General features: G+C 48.6%; 1 protein-coding gene across 2 annotated transcripts in view; it reads left to right on the forward strand.

Annotated features, from left to right (window-relative positions):
• The window catches only part of IRF6 (interferon regulatory factor 6), a 235,657-nt gene that overhangs the window by 194,152 nt on the left and 17,163 nt on the right, over positions 1 to 24,342 (forward strand). The window contains exons 1-5 of one of the 2 annotated variants that reach the window (XM_038749788.1): positions 2,242 to 2,302; positions 9,314 to 9,408; positions 10,000 to 10,176; positions 17,763 to 17,967; positions 21,470 to 21,595. In XM_038749788.1, the coding sequence (XP_038605716.1) occupies positions 10,003 to 10,176; positions 17,763 to 17,967; positions 21,470 to 21,595 (505 nt within the window). In that variant the 5' untranslated portion in view covers positions 2,242 to 2,302; positions 9,314 to 9,408; positions 10,000 to 10,002. Of the gene's footprint in view, positions 1 to 2,241; positions 2,303 to 9,313; positions 9,409 to 9,999; positions 10,177 to 17,762; positions 17,968 to 21,469; positions 21,596 to 24,342 lie in introns of those variants that run through there. The other variant, XM_038749787.1, reaches the window with a different exon arrangement.

A 24,342-nucleotide genomic window follows, 5' to 3' on the forward strand; every position in this document is an offset into this window, starting at 1 on the left:
ACTGACTTGGTAGAAACAAACCCTGCCCACAAGGAGGGTTTCTAGGGGGAGGCAGACATTAACATAGATAAGGGACGGGGGAAATAGTAGAGTATAAGAACATTTACGGAAGTACTGTGGGGCTGGGGTGAGTATCAAAGTGCTTAAAGAGTAAATAGCCAAGTACATCCATTAAAAAGCCCTGGGGTTTGGAGACACTCCCACTTCTCCCCATCAAGGAGGGACAGAGACACCCCACAGAGGGATTTCTGATGACTTTACACCTGTCCACATGTTTTGTTGTGTTGTCTGTCTCCCCCTTCTAGACTGTGAGCCCGTGTTGGGTAGGAACTGTCTCTATATGTTGCCAACTTGTACTTCCCAAGCGCTTAGTACAGTGCTCTGCACACAGTAAGTGCTCAATAAATACGATTGAATGAATGAATGAATTTCTGGGCTGCAAAGACCCCACCCTCCCCACCCCAGAAATTGTTCAAAGCCCCCAGGCATTGATACTCCTGTCCTCTGGCCAGTCCTAACCTTGGTAGCAGAACAGGCAGATGGTTTTTGTCTCTTTCCTGCCAGTGGGTTTCCTGATTACTCCTGGAAGTTGAGGTGAGAAGAAGCCTTTGAGATCAATCCTTCTAGGAAACACGGGCTCTTCATGCCCCAGGCTGCGCCCCCTCCCTTCAGCCCCACTTCACCCGGGGAGTCTTGCAAGGAGAATCGAGCCTCCTGAATCCTCATTTCCCAGATGGCCTTTGCCGCAACAACCCACTATGATATTCACATTGTTGAGGTGGCTCTTGCCTATCTCTGCCAAAGCAGCCCAGGGCAGGGGAAAGCAGCGTGACCATACACCCAGTCACGGTTTTCTTTTATCCCTGGGCCAAAGGGAGCAGAGAGCAACTCCCAAAGCACAGTTCTCCATCCATGCCTACATGGCATAATGGATAAAGCAAGGGCCTGGGAGTAGGAAGGTCATGGGTTCTAATTCCAGCTCTGCCACTTGTATGTTCTGTGATCTTGGGCAAGTCACTTCATTCATTCATTCAATCGTATTTATTGAGCAGTTACTGTGTGCAGAGCACTGTACTAAGCCCTTGGGAAATACAAATCGGCAACATATAGAGACGGTTCCTACCCAACAATGGGCTCATTCCCTGGGCCTCAATTACCTCATCTGTAAAATGGGGATTGAGACTGTGAGCCCCACGTGGGACAGGGTCTGTGTCCAACCCGATTAGCTTGTATCCATCCCAGGGCCTAGTACTTTGCACATAGTAGGCGCTTAACAAATACCATAATAATGATTATTATTTCCTAAATTTTCCCCAATCCCCTTGAGGGGGTACAGGTGAGGTGGAGACGAGTTGCCAGGCAAGTGACCCAGATGTTGGCCTGAGAGACCCTTCACAGTGCCCAGACCACCACCAGCCGCTCAGCGGCTGAAGAGGCCGGGCCAGGCTCTTAGTCTGGTCGCCAGACTTGCCCTCGGGGTGGGGGTGGTGGTGTTTTGGTTTTTTTTGTCTGTCTACCCCTTCTAGATTGTGAGACTATTGTTGGGTAGGGACCGTCCCTATGTTTCCAATTTGTACTTCCCAAGCGCTTAGTACAGTGCTCTGCACACAGAAAGCGCTCAATAAATACGATTGAATGAATGAATGGTGGTTGGGGCAGGGTGAGCAGGTAGCTGCCGAACTCAGAGTATCGGATTCCGGGTGACGCAGCCAATTGATTCAATCGTATTTACTGAACGCTTATTCTGTGCAGAGCACTGTACTAAACGCTTGGGAAGTACAAGTTGGCAACAAGTTGCCAATCAGAGTGGGCTGAGCGGAGGGCGGGAGAGGAAGGTGTGAGGGGCGTGGCTAAGGGCGGCGGCGCAGCCAATCAGAGCGGGCTGAGCGGAGGGCGGGCATGGAGAGTGTGGGGGGGCATGGTTAAGGGGCGGAGGCGCAGCCAATCAGAGCGGACTGAGGGGTGGGCGGGCGTGGAAGGTGTGGGGGGCGTGGCTAAGGGAAGGCAGTGCACCCAATCAGAGAGGGTTGAGCGGAGGGCGGGCGCGGAAGGTGTGGGGGGCGTGGCTAAGGGAAGGCGGCGCAGCCAATCAGAGCGAGATGAGCGGAGGGCGGGCCTCCATCGGGGCGGCAGCGCAGCCAATCAGAGAGTCCCGGGGGCGGAGGGGGGTGCTCTGGGGCGGTGGCTGTGACGTCAGCGCCGAGCACCTGGGCCGGGCAGGTAAGGGCTAGTGCGGGAGGGGCAGCGGAGCCATTGCGGGAATTTCTCCGGGCGGCGGCGGCGGAGGAGGAGGAGGAGGAGGGTGAGTCGGAGCCCGGGAGCGGCCTGCGGAGTGGAGGTTTATCCCCGGGGCCGCGGTGGAGGTTGGGGCGCTCACCTGGGCTTCCCCTCTCCTAGCCAGGGTAGTCCAGGGAGCCGGGCTGCCAGCTCCGGGCGCGGCGGGCTCCCGGGGGGCCTCGGCAGGTGGCCATCGGTGGGCCGCTTCTCGGCTCACGTTTGGAGGGCGCAGCCTGGGACGAGCTGGCAAGCCCCCAAAGCCAAATTAACCGCTTGGGAGGGAAGGGCCGGGCCGGCAGGGCTAGGCCCTCCCAGCCTGCGGGGTCGGGGAGAGGGAGGAGGGTAATAATAATAATAACAATTATGGTTTTTGTTCATCCATTCAATCGTACTTATTGAGCGTTTACTGCGTGCAGAGCACTGTACTAAGCTTGGGGAGTACAAGTCGGCAACAGGTAGAAACGGTCCCTACACAACAACGGGCTCACAGTCTAGAAGGGCCAAGCACTGTTCTAAGCGCTGGGGTAGATACAAGGTTATCAGATTGTCCCACGTGGGGCCCACAGTCTTCATCCCCATTTTACAGACGAGGTCACTGAGGCACAGAGAAGTTAAGCGATTTGCCCAAAGTCACACAGCTGATAAGTGGCAGGATTAGAACCCACAACCTCTGACTCCCAAACCCGTGCTCTTGCCACTAAGCCACGCCCTTTCCGATAATGATGGCATTTAAGCGCTTACTATGTGCAAAGCGCTGGTCTGAGCGCTGGGGTAGATGCAAGGTAATTAGGTTGTCCCACGTGGGGGCTCACAGTCGTAATCCCCATTTTACAGATGAGGTCACTGAGGCACAGAGAAGTTCAGTGACTTGTCCAAAGTCACTCAACTGACAAGTGGCGGTGCTGGGATTAGAACCCACGTCCTCTGACTCCCAACCCCGGGGTCTTTCCACTGAGCCACGCGGGTACCAGGACCTGGGACCTCCTGCCCATTACACAGCACCTGGGTGGGGAGGCAGGGTCTGCTTGGCTGTTAAAACTCCAACTCTAAAATAAATCAATCAATAGAATTTTTTGAGGAATTACTGCATCCACAGCACTGTAAAAATAGTAATGATAATAATGATGATGGTATTTGTTAAGCGCTTACTGTGTGCCAGGCACTGCTCTAAGCATTCATTCATTCGTATTTATTGAGCGCTTCCTTTGTGCAGAGCACTGTACTAAGCTCTTGGAAAGTACAATTTGGCAACAAATAGATACAAGGTAATCAGGTTGTCCCACGTAGGGCTCAGTCTTAATCCCCATTTTGCAGATGAGGGAACTGAGGCACAGAGAAGTGAAGCGGCTTGCCCAAGGTCACAAAGCAGACATATGGTGGAGGCGGGATTAGAGCCCACGTCCTCTGACTCCCAAGCCCGTGCTCTTTCCACTAAGCTACGCTGCGTCTAAGCACTTGGGAGAGTACTATGTAACAGAGTTAGGAGAAACATTTCCCCCCACCACCACTTCACTCTTTTCCACAGCCAGCACTGCCATGCTCCTTTTACCATCCTGTTTTGGGCTGTGGATCTGGGGAATTGGGGCGATAATCTGATAATTCAGGACTGAAAAATCAAAACAAAACGCCAGCCACCCTGGTGCCTGAATTCCCCGGGCAGCAGTTCTCCAGCTTGTCAGTGGGGATCCTGCCTGTTAGAAGTTAAGGGTGAGGAGGGTGGGTGGGGCCTGGTCTAGCCCAACCCAGGGAAGGTGAGGGAAGAGATTCTGATCGGGATGGGATGGGAGTGCCAGTCCTGCCATCTTGGGAGGGACTGGGTGTCCAACAGAGTTGGAGGAGGTGGGAAGTGCCCTTGGTGTCGTGTGGGTATCTAATAATGATGGTATTGGTTAAGCGCTTACCATGTGCCAAGCACTGTTCTAAGCACTGGGGTCGATACAAGGTAATCGGGTTTTCCCACTTGGGGCTCACAGTCCTAATCCCATTTTACAGGTGATATCTGGTACTTGGGAGGGACCTCCGGTACAGTGGAGAGCAGCAGGGGGGGTCTTTGGTGCCAAACTGGCCTGGGTTGAGCAATGAATAGAGAATTAGATTCCAGGAAGTAATCTTTTGTCTGGTATCTTTCTGTGGGTACTCTTGCCTTACAGACCCAAAAGCCCCCCGAAAGTTGCCAGTTTCTTAGGCACTCTCCTGAGGTTGCTGTTGTGGTCTTGAAAGGACTGAATGTCCCAAGGGGAAGAAATAATAACAAGGGTCGGGGAAGAAGGCAGTTCCAGCCTTTTGGCTTGACGGGACTTGCCCCAGGGTCTATGCCCTTGGGCTGCTTCTCTCAGGAAAACTTTCTTTCCTGGGTTCTGGGCTCCCAGAGCTGCAGATCATTGGGAAATCTCCCCTTCCCAGATTCCTGGAGACTGACAGGCAGAAACAGAAAGTCCTCCCACTCGCAGGAGCTTTGATCTGGTGGTAGGGAGATACTTACTGTACCCGGGGTTGGCAGTTGTCCCAACAGGGTTCTATACTATGGCAACAGGAGACGGGGTCCGTCATGGCTGAGTGTGTGGCATCTTCCTCTTGGTAGGAGGTGGGCTCTAGATTGTAATCACTGATTTTGTGGGTAGCTCGTTGTACTCTCCCCAGAGTGCACTGTGCTGCTCTCTCCTGCCTCTAGTTAATAATAATAATTGTGGTATTTAAGTGCTTATTGTGTGTCAAACACTATTATCAATCAGTGGTATTGATTGAGTGCTTACTATGCACAGAGCACTGTACTAAGCTCTTGGGAGAGGACAACATAACAGAATTAGCAGATACGTTCCCCACCCACATACAAGTTTACAGTCTAGAGGATTGTCTTTAGCACTGGAAAAGATGCAAGATAATCAGGTCAGACACAGTCCCTGACCCTCACAGGGCTCACAGTCTGTCCAGTTTCTCTCCCCCGCCCCCCCCCCCCCCCCCCCCCCATTTCCTGTGGCCAGGTTAAACTCCAATTTCCCTATTACAAGGTTTGGCAACTGATTCTGATTTCCTACCCATTTTGGGTTAGCTGTTCTCAAAGATCATTGCCGGGCTGGCCATGGGTACTGGTTGGGTGTTGCCCCAGGACCACTCTGGAGATTAAAATCAATCAAGGATAGTTAGTGACTACCTACTGACTGCTAAGCACTGCCCTAAGGGCTCAGGGGAAGGCAACTGAAAGAAGGCATCAGTTCTTTGCCCTTAAGGAGCTTGCAGGCTAATGGGGGTTGCAAACGACAAATTACTTGTACTACTAAAAATAATGATGCTAGTTTTTCAGCGCTTACTATGTACCAAGCACTGTTCTAAGCCCTGAGGTTATTATTATTTTTATTAAGTGCCGTCGAGTCGTTTCCGATTCATAGAAACTCCATGGATATACTTTCTCCAGACCGTCCTGTCTTCTGCCATAATCCGCAACCCTTCTGTTGGTTCTTCTGTTATCGTTGTTATGGTCTCTATCCATTTAGCTGCTCGTCTGCCTCTTCCACGTTTTCCCTGGACTTTTCCTAGCATTAATGTCTTCTCCAGAGAATTAGTCCTCCTGATTATGTGTCCAAAATATGCTAATTTAGGTCGAGCTGAGGTAGATACAAGTTAATTAGGTTGGACACTGCCCCTGTCCTACATGGGGCTCATAGTCTTAAACCCCATTTTACTGGTGAGGTAACTGAAGCCCAGAGAAGTTAAATGACTTGCCCAAGGTCACACAGCAGACATTTGGCAGAGCTGGGATTAGAACCCAGGTCCTTCTGACTCCCAGGCTTATGCTGTATTCACCTAGCCATGATACTTCTTGTAAATAGCAGAGAGGAAAGCGGCAGATAAAGCAGGAAGTAGTTTGAACATGTCCACTCTGTCCGGCAGGCCAGGAAGACCTGAGCTGAGAAAGCAGTCAGGGAGGCCTGTGTGGGATGTGACAGTATCCAAGTCGCTTCTATTGTATCTACCCCAGCAATTAGCACAGTGATTGATGATGATCGTATTTGTTTAAGTGCTTACTATGTGCAAAGCACTGTTCTAAACACTTGATACAAAGTAATCAGGTCATCTCATGTGGGGCCCAAAATCTTAATCCCCATTTTACAGATGAGGTAACTGAGGCACAGAGGAGTGAAGTGACTTGCCCAAATTCACACAGCAGACAAGTGGCGGAGCCGGGTTCAGAATCCATGTCCTCTGACTCCCAAGCCCGTGCTCTTTCTACTAAGCCACGCAACTTCTACCGTGGTTAAATGCTATTATTATTATTACAGCAGCGCATGGGACAAAGTGTTTCAAAGTTTGTGGGATATTTGTTCTCAACGGCTGTGGGGGCTGGAGAATCAGCTCTTCTGCAAGAGCAATTTTCAGCTTCCTCCACTAATCAAAAGCCCCCCAGGGGAAGGGATGAGAAATGCAAAGGATATTTTGGCTGTCAATGCACCGTCTCTGAAGTCTAGAGTTTGGCCTCAGGATGGTCACTCGGTCTCCCAGTAACTGGGTCAGATGGTTTACTTGAGGATTGATCCAGTTGTGTCTGGAATCTCTCTCTACTTGGACCAAGGCTGCTTGGGCCTCAGGTTTGAGGAGCATGCTCTATCAGCATTGTGCATGGAGGGCCTAATGCTCACCTTTGATGGAGGGCAGGCAGGCGGATAGGACAGGGAAGAGCATGTAGCTGTTTCTCCTCAGCCTCCACAGGCAAGTCGGAAACCTGAGGAGAGTGTGAGGGGATTTCTTTCATCTTAAATGCTCCCCAAGGAGGCTATGATGATGATGTAAACGCCAATTCACCCGGAGGCTCCAAGTTCCTTAACTGTTTTGGGAAGTTGGCTGGGCCTCTCTCTTTCCTTGCCCTTCCTGCCTCTGAGTTCCTCCAAGTGGGAAAATGGAGACTCACTCCCTGGTTGAGTTTCTCATCATGATTCAGCTGGGGATCTTTCTGGGTGTGTGATACCACCACCTCCTCCTCTTTCCTCCTCCTTCACCCCTTCCTCGAGCTGCTCTGATTGTCTGGTCTGAGCTTGCCTTGCTGTGATCAGGGCAGAGAGTCTGAAGTGGCACAAGCAGGGGGACACGAGGCAAGTTACCATTTCTCCGCCCCAAAATAGCTCTTCTCCAGTGCAGGCTATTGTCACTCCTGGCTCCCAACCTGTTCTCACCTTTGCTTTTTGTTGTTGACTCTGGTGGTGCTGGCCCAACCTGCCATGCCAGTGCATTTTTTGGAGAAATCAATTGCAGACTTTGTGCTATCAGCAAGATTCCCTAACAGTGCTTTGCACATAATAAGCGCTTAACAAATACCATTATTACCTGGCTGGGATAATTGTCCTCTGGGAAGGGCTTAATATAGTACTCTGCACACAGTAAGCACTCAATAAATACCATTGATTGATTTGATAATGGTGTGGGCTTGTTTCTTTTTCCCTTATTTATATTAATCTGTCTCTCCCTCCAGACTGTAAGCCTGTTGTGGGCAGGGAGCATGTATTCCAGTTTTGTTACATTGTACTCTCCCAAACGCTTAGTGCAGTGCTCTGCACACAGTAAGCGCTCAAATATGATGGATCAATTAATCCCTCCAGGAGTGATGGGTAACTTTGTAGATCATATGGAGGGGAGAGGTTTTAATTTTTTTTTTATATTAAGCTCTAACAATGTGCCAGGCCCTGTTCTAAGTTCTGGAGTAAATACAAGCTTATCAGGTTGGCCACAGTTCTTGCCCCTGTGGGGCTCACAGTCTTAATCCCCATTTTATAGGTGAAGTGACTGAGGCATAGAAAAGTGAAGGTTGCCCAAAGTTGTACAGCAGACAAGCAGTGGAGCTGGTACTGGTACCCAGTTCCTTCTGACTCCCAGGCCCGTGCTCTATCCACTAGGCCAAGCTGTTTTCCTAGTTGCTTTGTGTTTGAGATGCTGAGGGGCCGGTATTGCTCGTGGTCTTGATTGCGGGCCTAGAGCTGAACACAGCCAAGTGTCTGATTCCTCACATTTCCACGTGGATCTAGAATTTTACTCTGTGGCAGTCAGTCATTTGTATTGAGTGCTTACTGTGTGCAGAGCACTATACTAAGTGCTTGCGAGAGTACAGTATCACAAACGGGCACATTCCCTGCCCACGATGAGTTTAAAGTCCAGAGGGAGAGACAGACATTAATATAAATAAATAAAATTAACGCTATGGGGCTGGGAAGAAGGATGAATAAGAGAACAAGTCAGGGTGATGCAGAAGGGAGTGGGAGAAGAGGAAAGGAGGGTTTAGATGAGGAAGACCTCTGGGAGGAGAAGGGAGGAGGATTTAAGGTGGGGGAAGGTAATTGTCTGTCAGATATGAGGAGGGAGGGTGTTCCAGAACGTGGGCGAAAGGTCTGCGACGGTATAGATGAGATTGAAGTACAGTGAGAAGGTTGGCATTACAGGAGCGAAGCTTGCGGGCTGGGTTATAGTAGGAGAGTAGCGAGGTGCGGTAAGGGGATAAGGTGATTGAATGTTTTAAAGCCAATGGTGAGGAGTTTCTGTTTGATGTGGAGGTGATGGGCAACCACTGGAGTTTCTTGAGGAGTGGGGAAACATGGCCTAAAAGTGTTTTGTAGCAACATGGCTCAGTGGAAAGAGCCTGGGCTTGGGAGTCAGAAGTCTGGGTTCTAATCCTGACTCCCCCACGTGTCTGCTGTGTGACTTTGGGCAAGTCACTTCACTTCTCTGGGCCTCAGTTCCCTCATCAGTAAAATGGGGATGAAGACTGTGAGCCTCACTTCGGACAGTCTGATTACCTTGTATCTACCCCAGTGCTTAAAACAGTGCTTCGCACATAGTAAGTGCTTAACAAATGCCATTATTATTATTACTATTATTAAAAATGATCCGGGCAGAGGAGTGAAGTTTCTCCCTCGTCCTGCACCCCGCCCACCCGTGGCCCCTATTCAGGGCGCAGGACGAGGGAGAAATGGGTTCTCTCAGGGGTGGACCAAAGTTTCCCCAGCGGAGCCAGGGTCGTTCTAGAGTTGCTGAGTTCTCTCATCTGTTGGCACAGAGCTCAAGGGAGGCCAGGAGCGGCAGAAGCGGAATTTGGGGCAGGGGCTACCTGCTGGTTCCTGGGCCAGGCCACGTTCGCCAACGCTGCTCGGTGTAAGTGAGAAGCTTGGTCCACATATCCCACCTTATTTCCACAAACCCGCATCTCACTTCCAAAAAAACTATCCTAGTCTCTTTTAGTTCTTGCTAAGGGCCAGGTAAACTTCCCTGTTCTGTTGGCCATAATCTTTATTTGCCCCTCACCGTTTTATAATAAAATTATTGGTCACGTTTCCCATTGCCAAGCCCACATGCTGCACTGGTCCTACTCAGTTTCAACTGGGTGACATCATCCCTGGACCAGGAGAATGCTTTTTATTTTTGATGGCAGGATTTAAATAGAAGCTGAAATATGATTCCTCTCACTGGAGAAGTCTGATTTGCCTCCAGCACGAAGCCTAAGTGACATTAGCATGAGGCTTAAAGGAATCTTTTAACCATTTCCCACCACCCCCCTTCTCTCCCTCCCCGTCTTTCCAGGGCTCAGTTTATTCCCGTATTTGGTTTCTGTTGTTTGAATCCCGGTGAAATGCAGACCTCCCTCTGGTGGGGAAGGGCAGGGATCAGGTAGATCTGGGGTGATCATATACTAATTCTCCTGTTTGTGTTTCTCCCCCTCCCTCTCCCGTCCCTTCCCGTTGAAAGGTCATGGCTCTCCACCCACGTAGAGTCCGGCTGAAGCCCTGGCTGGTGGCCCAGGTGGACAGTGGGATGTATCCTGGCCTCATCTGGCTGCACAGGGAATCAAAGCGCTTCCAGATCCCCTGGAAACACGCCACACGGCACAGCCCACAGCACGAGGAGGAGAACACCATCTTCAAGGTAAAAACGGTCAATTGATGCTATTGATTGAGCACTTACCATGGGCAGGGCATTGTACTGAGTGCTTGGGAAAACTTGTACCGGTGGTAAATAAAATCCATTCCTACAAAGAACTTAATAGTAATAATAATTGTGATATTTAAGTGCTTACTATGTACCAGGCACCATTCTACACAGTGAGGTGGATACAAGCAAATTGGGTCGGACACAGTCCGTGTCCCGTGTGAGGCTCACAGTCTCAATCCCCATTTTACAGATGAGGTAACTGAGGCACCGAGAAGTGAAGTGACTTGCCCAAGGTCTCTCAGCAGACAAGTGGTGGAACTGGGATTAGAACCCATGACCTTCTGACTCCCAGGCCTGTGCTCGATCCACTATACCATGCTGCTTCTCATTGTGATATTTGTTAAGCAGTTACTACGTGCCAAGCACTGTTCTAAACCCTGGTGTAGATACAAGCAACTCAGATTGGACACAGTCCTGTCCCACATGGGGCTCACAATCTTAATCTCCATTTTACAGATGAGGTAACTGAGGCACGGAGAAGTTACATGGTTTGCCTGAGGTCACACAGCAGACACGTGGCGGAGCCAGGGTTAGAACCAAGATCCTTCTGACTCCCAGGCCCATGCTGTATCCGCTACACCATGCTGCTAAAATAAACAAAACTTGCAATTTATAGTCCAAAACAAACAAAACTTATAATCTAAAACAAGCAAAAACCTGAACTTGAAACCTCCCTGCTTTGTGCCTTTGGGTCCAGTTTACACAAGGCCAGTAATTCCCTTCTGGGTCTCTACAGGCATTTGTTGAGCTTTGCTGTCCATCACTGGCAGGTGTGACTTTTTTGCCATTGGGTTGTGTGTGTCTCCTGTCAAAAATGATGTATCCGTTACTATTAGTTGGGGTATTTATTGCCCATGTGCTAAGCACTAACTGCCTCAGCCCCTGTTCCCACACGGGGCTGTCAAGTTGTGAGTAGGGCGAGCAATTAATCAGTGGTACTTATTGAATGCTACCTGTGTTCGGAGCATTGTACTAAGCAGTCCCCCCTCTAGACTGTAAGCTCACTTTGGGCAGGGAATGTGTCTGCCAACTCTGTTGTAATATACTCTCCCAAGTGCTTAGTACAGTGCTCTGCACACAGTAAGTGCTCAGTCAATAACATTGTGTCACCCTCGACTCTGCTCTCTCGTTCACCCCTCACATCCAAGCCGTCACCAAAACCAGCCGGTCTCAGCTCCGCAACATTGCCAAGATCCACCCCTTCCCCTCCATCCAAACCGCTACCCTGCTTGTTCAAGCTTTCATCCTATCCCTTCTGGACTACTGTATCAGCCTCCTCTCTGATCTCCCATCCTCTTGTCTCTCCCCACTTCAATCCATACTTCACGCTGCTGCCCGGATTGTCTTTGTCCAGAAATGCTCTGGACATGTTACCTCCTCAAAGATCTCCAGTGGCTACCAGTCAACCTACGCATCAGGCAGAAACTCCTCACCCTCGGCTTCAAGGCTCTCCATCACCTCGTCCCCTCCTACCTCACCTCCCTTCTCTCCTTCTACAGCCCAGCCCGCACCCTCCGCTCCTCTGCCGCTAATCTCCTCACCATGCCTCGTTCTCGCCTGTCCCGCCGTCGACCCCCGGCCCACATCATCCCCCCTGGCCTGGAATGCCCTCCCTCTGCCCATCTGCCAAGCTAACTCTCTTCCTCCCTTCAAGGCCCTACTGAGAGCTCATCTCCTCGAGGAGGCCTTCCCAGACTGAGCCCCCTCCTTCCTCTCCCCCTCCTCCCCCTCTCCATCCCCCCAGCCTTACCTCCTTCCCTTCCCCACAGCACCTGTATATATGTTTGTACATATTTATTACTCTATTTTACTTGTACATATGTATTGTATTTTATTTTGTTAATATGTTTTGTTTTGTTCTCTGTCTCCCCCTTCTAGACTGTGAGCCCACTGTTGGGTAGGGACCGTCTCTATATGTTGCCAACTTGTACTTCCCAAGCGCTTAGTACAGTGCTCTGCACACAGTAAGCTTTTAATAAATACGATTGATTGATTGATTGGAGAGGATGATACAAAAGAGTAGGTAGACACATTCCCTGCCCATAAGTTACTTTCAGACTAGAGGAGATGATGATATTCCCTAGAGAGGTAAAGTGACTTTCTCAATATCCTGTCAAAGCCTTATTAAAATCACACCTCCTCCAAGAGGCCTTCTTCGACTTTGCCCTCATTTCCCCTACTCCCTCTCCCTTTTATGTACTTGGATGTGTACACTTTATTCACCCCAGCCCCACAGCACTTGCATACATATCCATAATTTATTTTAATATCTGTCTCCCCCTCCTGACTGTAAGCCTCTGGTGGGCAAGGTACATTCCTACCAACTCTGTCATAGTCTCCCATATGCTTAGTGCAGGGTTCTACACAGTAAATACTCAAATATGATCGATTGTATAGCTGGGATTAGAGTCCAGATCTCCTGACTCTCAGTTCCAAAGTCCTTTTGAAAAAGGCCCAAGCAGTGTTTTGGAAAGGGGAGAAATCACCCTCAATTTCTGGGTAAACTGAACTCCTTTCATGGGATTTGTGACTGTTCCTCTGTATACATCCAGGTCAGCTTGGGCAAGTGAAAGAGATTGGGTTTGGGCATCAGGAAACCTGGGTTCAAACCCTGGCTCTTCCACTTGCATGCTGTGAGTCTTTGGGCCACGCACTTCACTTTTCTGGGCCTGTTGCCTCATCTGTAAAATGGAGATAAAATATCTGATAGCCCTTCCTCTTAGATCATGATTCCTGAGCTGATCATCTTTTCTCTCCCCCAGTGCTTGGCACATAGTGAGTGCATGCTGTGTTTGATTCCCCTTCCCCCATGACCAAAGAGTCAGCAACTAGTGCTGATTGAGCACCTGCAGGATGCACTAATTCACATAATGTGGCTATAACACTGCCCTAAGTGTTGGAGAGGTATGAGGATAATAATTGTGGTATTTAAGAGCTTACTAGACTGTACTAAGCACTGGGGTGGATACAAACAAATCAGGTTGGATATAGTCCCTGCCCCATAAAAAGCTCACAGTCTTACTCCCCATTTTAAAGGTGAGGTAACTGAGGCCCAGAGAAGTGAAATGGCTTGCCCAAGGTCACCCAGCAGAGAAGTGGCAGAAATTGGATAGGAAATCAGGTCCTCCTGACTCCCAGGCCTGTGCTCTATCCATTAGGCCACGCTGTCTCTCTGTGATAACTCAAACCAGGTCCCCAGCCAGAGGGAACCAGGACCGGGGAGACCTACAACTGTGCACAAAGAAGAAAGAGATAGGATAAGTTTGCCCAAAGCAACAGCCCTAAGAGCAGCAGCTCGAGGCTGATAAAGGGAAGGAGTTTGGGTTTTTCATCACCCCGACCGTCCCTTGTTGGCCAATCACAGCCATCCTCACGCTGCGGCCATTTCTGGGTGGGCTGCAACTGCACTTCCTCACCCCAGAGGGTGGGACATGGGGAAGACTGCACTGGCTGTCAGGTCCTGAGGCTCCAGTGGTGTTCAGTCAGGTTACAGGGCCTAATCTTTCCTCCCTGCTCGGGATCAGCTCTCCTACTCAGGGCGGAGATAAGAAGGCAGATGGCAAATAATCCACAGGTGTACAGGAATGCGCTGAGTGGGAGGCGTGGGCCAGAAATGAGGTGGCAGGTGGAGAGTGGAATGGGTGGGGCTAATTGGAGGAGGCAGGCTTGGAGCTGTCTTCTCCCTGCCTCGAAGGGTAAGACTTCTCTGAAGCATAGAATAAACCCTTAAAGTTGGGGTGTAATTCTGATGATTTCCTGAGCCCACCGACCAGGGTTGGTTATCTCCACTCCACAGCTCTGTAGGTGTGGGTCGAGGGCAGTTTGTGAGGTCTTCTAAAAGCCGGCTCATCTCTGCCTCCCCCTCCTTTTTCCCCTCACCACCAAGCCCCCCTGGAGGGAGGGGCCAGGCACTCGAGAGAATGGTCCATGGCCGATCATGAGGCCTCCCTCAGCCGGACATCAGATGGGATGTGGAGCTGGGGACTCGGGCCAGGGAGGAATTTCCCATCGGGGAGATGTGAAGTGAGATGTGTATGAAGAACCGCATGAAAAATGACATGCAGATTGACCTCTGAGTTACGGTGACTGCTGAGAGGCCCTGCCCCTTCGCAGCTTGTTCACTGCTGTAGCTTTGACTTCCCAGGTTCAGGCTGGGGCAGGGATTTCATTGGAATGCTGGTTGGAACCATGGTGAATGAGAGAGAGAGTGAGCTCAATAAATATGATTGAATAAATGAATGAGAGAGATGATAATAATTGTGGTATCTAAGTGCTTACTATGTGCCAGACATTGTACTAAGTTCTGGGGTGGATACAAGCAAATCATGTTGGACACAGTCACTGTCCTGCAAGGGACTCACAGTCCTAATTCCTGTTTTACAGATGAGGTAACTGAGGCACAGAGAAGTGAAGTGACTGGCCAGAGGCCACGCAGCAGACAAGTGGCAGAGCAGGGATTAGTACCCATGACCTTCTGACTCCCAGGCCCATGCTTTATCCACTACACCATGCAGACAGAGACAGACAGAAAGAGATGTGTTGTGGCCACTCCTTTTATGGAGAATTGTAGGAGCAGGACAGACCTCCTGCATCTGTGCTAGGTGTGGTGGCAGTGAGTAATGGGGTGGTCACCAGGATGTCCAGAAGACTTTGGAGGGCCAGGAGTGCAAATCTAACTTTGTAGATTAGAATTGGACATTTCCAAAATAGTGATTGGGTCTAGGATTCATTTTTATATGCTAGGACGCCTGGCTCATCCTCACCCCCTCCTGGACTATCACACAGTTGTTTTTTGGACAGTGAAGATTTCTTCCTTATTCCAAATGGAGAAGTTGGAACCTGGAGTGGGGTTGTGGGCTGGGGATACTGGGGTCGTGGGTTGGTCGTGGGGTGTCCACCTGGTGTCCACCTTCCTCATCACCACTGTGTCACCTGGTGGAGGTGTGGATACTCTCCAAGTGCTTAGTACAGTGCCCTGCACACAGTAAGCACTCAGTAAATGCGATGGAACGAATGAATGAATTGGGGGGCAGACTCAGTTGTTGGGGAGACTGAAGGAGAGAGTGGTAGAGGGCTGGAGGTCCAGAGCTCCAATTGCAAAGTGTCAGTAGCAGGCTGAGTCTTTACAGGGGAAAGTTCACAGGGTGAGGCACTCTTGGGGGGCAAGAGAGTGATGAACAAAGTCGTTTGGAGCCGGGGGTGACTGTGCCATGTTAAATAATGTGCTGGTTTGTGGAAGCAGACTCCCATGGAGATCAGCATGGCCTAATTGATGGAGCTTAGTGAGAATCAGGAGGACCTGGGTTCTAATCCCAGCTCTGCCACTTGTCTACTGTGTGACCTTGGGCAAGTCACTTAACTTCTCTGTGCCTGTTACCTCATCTGGGGATTGATACTGTGAGCCCCATGTGGAGCAGGGACTTGTACTCGCCCAAGTCCTCACTACAGTGCTCTGTACACAGTAAGCACTAAATAAATATGATTGAATGAGTGAATAAATGAATCTGATTAGCTTGTATCTTCCCCGGAGCTTAGGACAGTGCTCGACACATTGTAAGCGCTTAACAAATAGCATCATTATTATTGAGCACTTATTGTGTGCCAAGCACTGTAGTAAGTGCTTGGGAGAGTACAATATAGTAGAGTCAGTAGACGTGGTTCCTGCTCACAAGGAGCTTACAGTCTACACGGGGTTATGGACATTAAAATAAATTACAACTAGGGAAAATAGATTATAAAGGTATGAACGTAAGTGCTGTGGTGCTGGGGTATAAAAGTGCTTATGGGGTTCATGGCCAACAGCATAGGCAGCACAGAAGGGAGGATGGATGGGGAAATGAAAATTTGGTGAGGGAAGTCCTCTTAGGAGATTTTCTTCTTTTTTTGTAGGGGGAGAGTGGTAGACTGAGTATTCATTCAATTCATTGATTTAGTCATATTTATTAAGCACTTGCTGTGCGCAGAGCACTGTACTAAGGTCTTGGGAAAGTACAATACAACAATTAACAGTGACATTCCTTGCCTACTATGAGCTCACAGTCTATAGGAGGGGAGACAGACATTAATACAAATAAATAAAATTACAGATATACACATAAGTGAGAGAAGCAGCGTGGCTCAGTGGAAAGAGCATGGGCTTTGGAGTCAGAGGTCATGGGTTCAAATCCCGGCTCCAACTGTCAGCTGTGTGACTTTGGGCAAGTCACTTAACTTCTCTGTGCCTCAGTGACCTCATCTGTAAAATGGGGATTAAGACTGAGCTCCCCGTGGGACAACCTGATCACCTTGTAACCTCCCCAGTGCTTAGTACAGTGGTTTGCACATAGTAAGCGCTTAACAAATACCATAATTATTATTATTGTTAAGTGCTGTGGGGCTGGGAAGGGGGAGTTTGAAAGGGGGAGGGAGTTCCAGGCCCAGAGGAAGACAGGGGCAAAGGGTTGGCTATGGGATGGAGGAGATTGAGGTTCAGAGTGTAGGTTAGCATTAGAGGAGCGGAATGCTTGGATGGGTTGTAGTAGATCCGTGAGGTAAGGAAGGAAGGAGGGAGCTGATTGAGAGCCTTAAAGTAGATGATGAGGGGTTTGTTAGATGTGATAGTGGTTGGGCAGCCATTGGAGGTTTTTTGAGGGAAAGGGAGATAAGGACTATGGTTTTTCAAGACGATGAACCTGGGCATCAGAGGACCTTGGTGCTAATCTGTAATTTATTGATATTAATGTCTGTCTCCCCGTCTAGACTGTGAGCTCATTTTGGGCAGGAATGTGTCTGTTGTTAATACTCTCCCAAGCGCTTAGTACACTTACATAGTAAGTGTTCAATAAACACGGTTGAATGAATGAATAATCACGGATCCACCGTTTACCACCTGTGTGATCCTGGACAAGACATTTCTGTGGTCCTCAGTTTCTTCATCTGTAAAATGGGGATTTGATACCTGTTCTCCCTCCCATTTAGACTAGGAGCTCTGTGGGACAGGCATGTTGTTTGATCTGATTATCTTTCCCTACCCTAGTACTTAGTACAGTGCTTGGCACATAGCGCTTACCAAATATCACCATTATTATCTTTAGGAGGAGAGGCTGCAGCAAGGAAGCAGGAGCTTGAATCTGCCACCCTTTCAAGTCCCCAGACTTTCCCTCATTCTCTCCTTGCTCCTCTTTCTTCCCCTCCCCCAGAGTTGGGATCAGCTTTAGCATTTTGAATGGTGATACCTTCATACATTGAATCTATCAAAATTCTCTCCCAATCCCCAAACAAGGTCGTGTTTAAATGGAAAGATACACACGGAGCCATAAGTTAGAAGAGAGCTTCCTCCTTCTCCAATGTGGTTTTCACTCTAGGCCATGTTGATATTTCACACTTTTACTAACTGCATCCTTTGCCTGAAGCCTAATTTTTGAGCCTCGCCCACTTTCTCCGCAAGCCTGTTTGCCACAATGTGGATGGACAGGAGGGGAGGGGAATGCAGTTTGCTGGGTCCCACTGACCATCGGTTGGGCTGCCTTTTGTCCCTTCAGGCCTGGGCCGTGGAGACGGGGAAATACCAGGAGGGCGTGGATGACCCAGACCCAGCCAAGTGGAAGGCACAGCTCCGGTGTGCCCTCAACAAGAGCCGGGAGTTCAATCTGATGTATGATGGTACCAAGGAGGTGCCCATGAACCCCGTGAAGATCTATGAAGTCTGTGACATCCCCCAACCCCAGGGGGCCATCATCAACCCAGGTAAGGCCTTGTAGGGGCTGGAGGAGGGGCGGCCCAGGGCTCTTCTTAGAGGCACTTAGGCCATAGGCCTCTCAGCCTTAAGGAAGACTCAGCATCCTTAAAATTCCTTCTACTTCTTGCTAGAGGGGGGCTCCTTGGGGGAGTACCTCAGAAACCCCAGAAATAGCAGTAATAATAATTGTGGTATTTGTTTTATCAATCAATCAGTCGTCCTTATTGAGTACTTACTATGTGCAGAGCACTGTACTAAGCGCTTGAGAGAACAGAATTGGTGGACATGTTCCCTGCCCATAGCGAGCTTATTGTGTGCCAGGCACTGTACTAAGCGCTGGGATAAAGACAAGAAAATCAGATTGGCCACAGTCCCTGCCCTACTCAGGGCTCTTGTTACTTGTACATTTCTATCCTATTTATTTTATTTTGTTGGTATGTTTGGTTCTGTTCTCTGTCTCCCCCTTTTAGACTGTGAGCCCACTGTTGGGTAGGGACTGTCTCTATGTGTTGCCAATCTGTACTTCCCAAGCGCTTACTACAGTGCTCTGCACATAGTAAGCGCTCAATAAATACGATTGATTGATTGATTGAAAAGTGGTATAATGAATCCCCATTTTACAGCCAAGGAAACTGAAATACTGGTAAGTGAAGTGACTTACCCAAGGTCACACAGCAGATGAATGATGGAGCTGGGTTTAGAGCTTGAGTCCCCTGACTCCCAGGCCTGTGGTATTTCCAAGAGGCCATGCTACTTCTAATGCCCGGAGTTTGGAAATGGGACCTCCAATGAGCAGCCCCTTTCTCTATTCAAAGCTGTTCAAGGTCAGGGAGAAAGATATTTTTGGAATGCTAAGCTCACACACGGACAGTGGGGCGTCTTAGTAGGGAATCTATTGTATTATTGAGCATTAACTGTACAGAGCACTGTACTAAGCACTTGGGAGAGTGCAATATGCTCCCCCCCCCTTACCTCCTTCCCCTCCCCACAGCACCTGTATATATGTATATATGTTTGTACGTTTTTATTACTCTATTTTATTTGTACATATTTATTCTATTTATTTTATTTTGTTAATATGTTTTGTTTTGTTCTCTGTCTCCCCCTTCTAGACTGTGAGCCCACTGTTGGGTAGGGACCGTCTCTATATGTTGCCAAGTTGTACTTCCCAAGCGCTTAGTACAGTGCTCCGCACACAGTAAACACTCAATAAGTATGATTGAATGCATGAATATAACAGAATACATTCCCTGCCCGTAATAAGCTTACAGTTTAGAGGAGCTGGGAACTTGGGGGTATTGTCCCCTTAGCTCTTGTCTGATGCTGATAATGTCATCTGGTTCCAGAGGAGTTTGGGTAAATAATAATAATAATAATGATGATGTTGGTATTTAAGCTCTTACTATGTGCCATACACTGTTCTAAGTGCTGGGGTAGATACAAGGTTATCAGGTTGCCCCACGTGGGGCTCACAGTCTTCATCCCCATTTTACAGATGAGGTAACTGAGGTACAGAGAAGTTGTGACATGCCCAAGGTCACACAGCTGACAAGTGGCAGAGCAGGGATTAGAACCCATGACCTCTGACTCCCAAGCCCGTGCTCTTTCCATTAAGCCACTCTGCTTTGTGATGGGGTTAAAAGAGGCAAAAGCAAAAACAGCCTTGGTGTCACAAGGCACTATACTGAGCACTGGAGTAGAACCAAAATACTCAGGTCGGACACAGTCCGTCTCCCCCTGGGGCTCACGTGATAACGTGACTTTTATGGGTGTATACTGTGGGTCCTGCATTGGCCTTTCCAGCTCTACAGGCACCATGAGGGACTCTCACCATCACTGGCATCCTCTTCGAGTAGGAAAGACAATTACATATATCCTAGAGAGAAAGTTTGGGCTGTCTAGTGGGCCCCATCTCCCTAGCCATGAGAATGCCTCCCTTATTCATTCATTCATTTGTAGTTATTGAGCGCTTACTGCATACTGCACTTGGGAGAGTACGGTATAACAATCAACAGCCACATTCCCTGCCCAAAACGAGCTTTCAGTCTAGAGGGGGAGACCGACAATCAGTATTTTTACTCTTCCAAGTGTTGAATACAGTGCTCTGCACACAGTAAGGGCTCAATAAATACAATTGAATGAGTGAATTTAAAAGCCATCATATGGTTCCCCTGAGCAACTGCTTGCTCCCGTTGGACTCAAGCTGGATGGTCTATCGGCCTGATCCTCAAATGACACTTTTGATATTTAAAAGGGCCATTCTGAGAGGAAAGGAGCAAGAATTGGGAGCTATTTGAGGGAGTGTGAAGGCATTCTGAGTGGATGAAGAATCAATCCGTAGTATTTACCGAGTGCTAACTGCATGCCGAGCACTGTACGAAGCCCTTGGGAGAGTACAACTGAGTGGGTAGCACATTCCTTGCTCACAAGATGTTTACAGTTTAGAGGGGGACATGGACATTAAAGTAAATTATGGATATGTACCAAAGTACTGTGGGGCCACTGTGGGCAGGGAATGTCTGTTTATTGTTATATTGTACTCTCCCAAGCGCTTAATACAATGCTCTGCATGCAGTAAGCGCTCAATAAATACTTGGCTTAGTTGAACAAGCATGGGCTTGGGAGTCAGAGGTCATGAGTTCTAATCTCGGCTCTGCCACTTGTCAGCTGTGTGACTTTGGACTAGTCATTTAACTTCTCTGTGCCTGTTACCTCGTCCGTAAAATGGGGATTAAAGACTGACCAAATGGGACAACCTGATTACCGTGCATCTGCCTCAGCGCTTAGAACAGTGCTTGGCACATAGTAGGCACTTAATGAGAAGCAGCATGGCTCAGTGGAAAGAGCCCGGGCTTAGGAGTCAGAGATCGTGGGTTCAAATCCCGGCTCCGCCACTTGTCAGCTGTGTGACTTTGGGCAAGTCACTTTACTTCTCTGGGCCTCAGTTACCTCATCTGTAAAATGGGGATTAAGACTGTGAGCCCCACATGGGACAACCTGATTACCTTGTAACCTCCCCAGTGCTTAGAACAGAGCTTTGAACATAGTAAGTGCTTAATAAATGCCATTATTATTAAATGCCATTATTAACAAATACCATTATTGTTATTATTATTATGGGTGACTATCAGGTGCTTAAAGGATACAGATCCCAGTGCTTAGGCCTGCTATGGGCAGGGAATGTTTCTTCTAATTCTGTTGTATCCTACTCCCCCAAGTGCTTAGTACAGGGCTCTGCACATAGTGAACGCTCAATAAATACCATTGATTGATTAATGCAGAGGGATAGGGAGAATCCCTGGATGTGGGGCTAGAGGAGAAGGAAAGCTCCTGAGGGGGAAAATAGTCAGGATGGGCACAGGGAGTGGGGTTATTGGAAGAACAAGCCAGTACTTGGAGAGCTGTAGGATGAACTTACTTACTGGAGGGGAAATGATTTGGCTGCTGAGGAAAGAATTTGGTCTGAAGGGCTCATTTTGCGGGTGTGTCTGTCTGTTTCCCCCCTGGCAGGTTCCACAGGCTCAGCTCCCTGGGACGAGAAGGACAATGAATTGGATGATGAGGAGGATGAGGAACTGGAGCAGTCCCAGCCCCACGTCCCAATTCAGGACACTTTTCCCTTTCTGAACATCAACGGTGAGTGGAGAAAGTTTGAACGGGGGCGGAGGCTGGGAACGGCCAAACCCTGGCTCTGGGAAAGTGACACTGGGGGTAATAATAATAAGAACAATAATAATGATGGTATTAAGCTCTTACTATGTGCCAGGCACTGTTCTAAGCACTGGGGTAGGTACAAGATATTTGGGTTGGGCACAGTTCCTGTCCCACATAGAGCTCACAGTCTAAATCCCTATTTTAGAGATGAGGGAACTGAGATGCAGAGAAGTGAAGTGATTTGCCCGAGGTCACACAGCTGATAAGCGGCGGAGTCAGGATTAGAACCCATGACCTGACTCCCTAGCCTTTGCTCTATCCACTAGGCCATGTTGCTTCCCCAGGACCAGAACCCTGTACACGCCGCAGCCTCCATCTCACTGCCTATTATTTCTACTACTGCATTTACTGGGAACTTCAAAAACAAAAGTGGGGATGGGCTGGAGGAGGGGACAGTTTCCCTTTCTTTTAAGAGAAGCAGCATGGTGTAGTGGATAGAGTACAGGCCTGGGAATCAGAAGGTCATGAGTTCTAATTCCAGCCCTGCCACTTGTTTGCTATGTGAACTTGGGCAAGTCACTTCACTTCTTTGTACCTCAGTTAGTTACCTCATAGAGAAGCAGCGTGGCTCAGCGGAAAGAGCACGGGCTTGGGAGTCAGAGGTCATGGGTTCAAATCCCGGGTCCACCAATTGTCAGCTATGTGACTTTGGGCAAATCACTTAAATTCTCTGGGCCTCAGTTACTTCATCTGTAAAATGGGGATTAAGACTGTGAGCCCCACGTGGGACAACCTCATCACCTTGTATCCTCCCCAGTGCTTAGAACAGTGCTTTGCACATAGTAAGCGCTTAACAAATGCCATTATTATTATTATTATTATTATTATTATTATTGTTGTTGTTATTATTATTATTGAAATGGGGATTGAGACTGTGAGCCCCAGATGGGACAGGGACTATGTCCTACCCGATTTGCTTGTGTCCACCCCAGTGCTTAATACAGTGCCTGCCACATAAGTATACGCTTAACAAATTCCACTATTATTATCACAACTACTTGTGACTTGGTCTCAGGAATTTTTTTAGCTACTGTATATCCTGGACTCTTGATTATTTTAATAGTCCTAGTGTGTTTTGGCCTCAGCCTTGTGTTCTGAGATGATGAGAACAGGTTTACCCACTCTGTTATATTCGCTCAAGTGCTTAGTACAGTGCTCTACACAGTGTAAGTGCTTAAGAAATGTCATTGACCATTGGCTGGAAGGACATTCTGTGATCTCAGGGCCGTGGTGCTGCATTTCACATCCATTGCTCCTTGACTTCAGGGGCCCAAACATCCCTCTTCAGTCTGTGTGCTGGCGATGGATATGGCTGAAATAAGTCTGGCAAAATGGTTCTCTTTTTATCTAGGTTCCGGCTTAGCAGGTTTTTCCCACTATTTTCCTCTCAGCCCTGAGTGGCACTGTCATGTGCTCCCATGGGTTGCGTGGATACCCGAGGGCCCTGGAAAGAAAACCTAACTAAGCAAAGTGTCCTACAGAGTTAACATCTAATGTGGGGCCTTACCAGCTCTGAAAAGGCAACTGAACTTTTTTCTTTTTTCTTTTTTTTGTACTTGTTAACCAGTTACTCTGTGCCAAGCACTGGAGTAGATGTAAGGTAATCAGATTGGATGCAGTTCCTGTCCCACGTAAGGCTCACAGTGTAGGAGGGAGTAAGATTTAATCCCCATTTTACAGATAAGGTAACTGACCAGAGAAGTTAAATTCTCTGTGCCTCATGGGTTCTCTGTTCTCATAGGTTCTAATCCTGGCTCTGCCACTTGTCTGCTGTGTTACCTTGGGCAAGTCACTTCACTTCTCTTTGCCTTAGTTAACTCATATGTAAAATGGGGATTGAGACTGTGAGCCCCAAGAGGGAGACGGACTGTGCCCAACCTGATTACCTGATATCTACCCCTGTTTAGTACAGTGCCTTAGTAAGCGCTTAACAAATACCATTATTATTATTATTCAAGTGACATGGCCAAAGTCTCTCAGTAGACAAGTGGCAGAACTGGAATTAAAACCCAGGGCCTCTGACTCCCAGGCCTGGAATCTTTCCAGTAGGCCATACTGGCTTTAAAAACAAGAGAAATTGTCCTGTTTCCTCCCCCCCGCCCCGCCCTTTTTTTTTTAAGTTCCCAGTAAGTGCAGTAGGTAAGAAAAGTTCACCCCTCGGCATTATGGGTGGTCTCTTGAACTGTGTGTCATGAGCCCACTGTTGGATAGGGACCATCTCTATGTGTTGCCAACTTGTACTTCCCAAGTGCTTAGTACAGTGCTCTACACACAGTAAGCGCTCAATAAATACGATTGAATGAATGAATGAATGAATGAAAATAAATGAAACCAAGGACCTATCCTTGTAGTCATCTCCCTGAGGGAACTCCCCGGTGCTCAATTTTTCAACTGTAATAGGGATGCATGAGCAGTGAGTTCTAGACCGTAAGCTTGTTGTGGGAGGGGCACATGCCTGCCAACTCTGTACTCTCCCAACCACTTAGTACAGTGCTCTGTGCACAGTGCCCAATTAATACCATCAGTTTCTGAGCCTGACTGACAAGTGGCCAGATTTTGGCTGGAGAGGTGTGGGGCTTCAGAACGGGTGTTGTGCCTGTGAGGCCAGAAATCTGGTTGCCATGGCTATTTGCTTTCTTGCTGGGTCAAATGAAGCTGAAAGCCGGTTG

The sequence above is a fragment of the Tachyglossus aculeatus genome, chromosome 7, assembly GCF_015852505.1.
Source record: "Tachyglossus aculeatus isolate mTacAcu1 chromosome 7, mTacAcu1.pri, whole genome shotgun sequence".
NCBI lineage: Eukaryota > Metazoa > Chordata > Mammalia > Monotremata > Tachyglossidae > Tachyglossus > Tachyglossus aculeatus.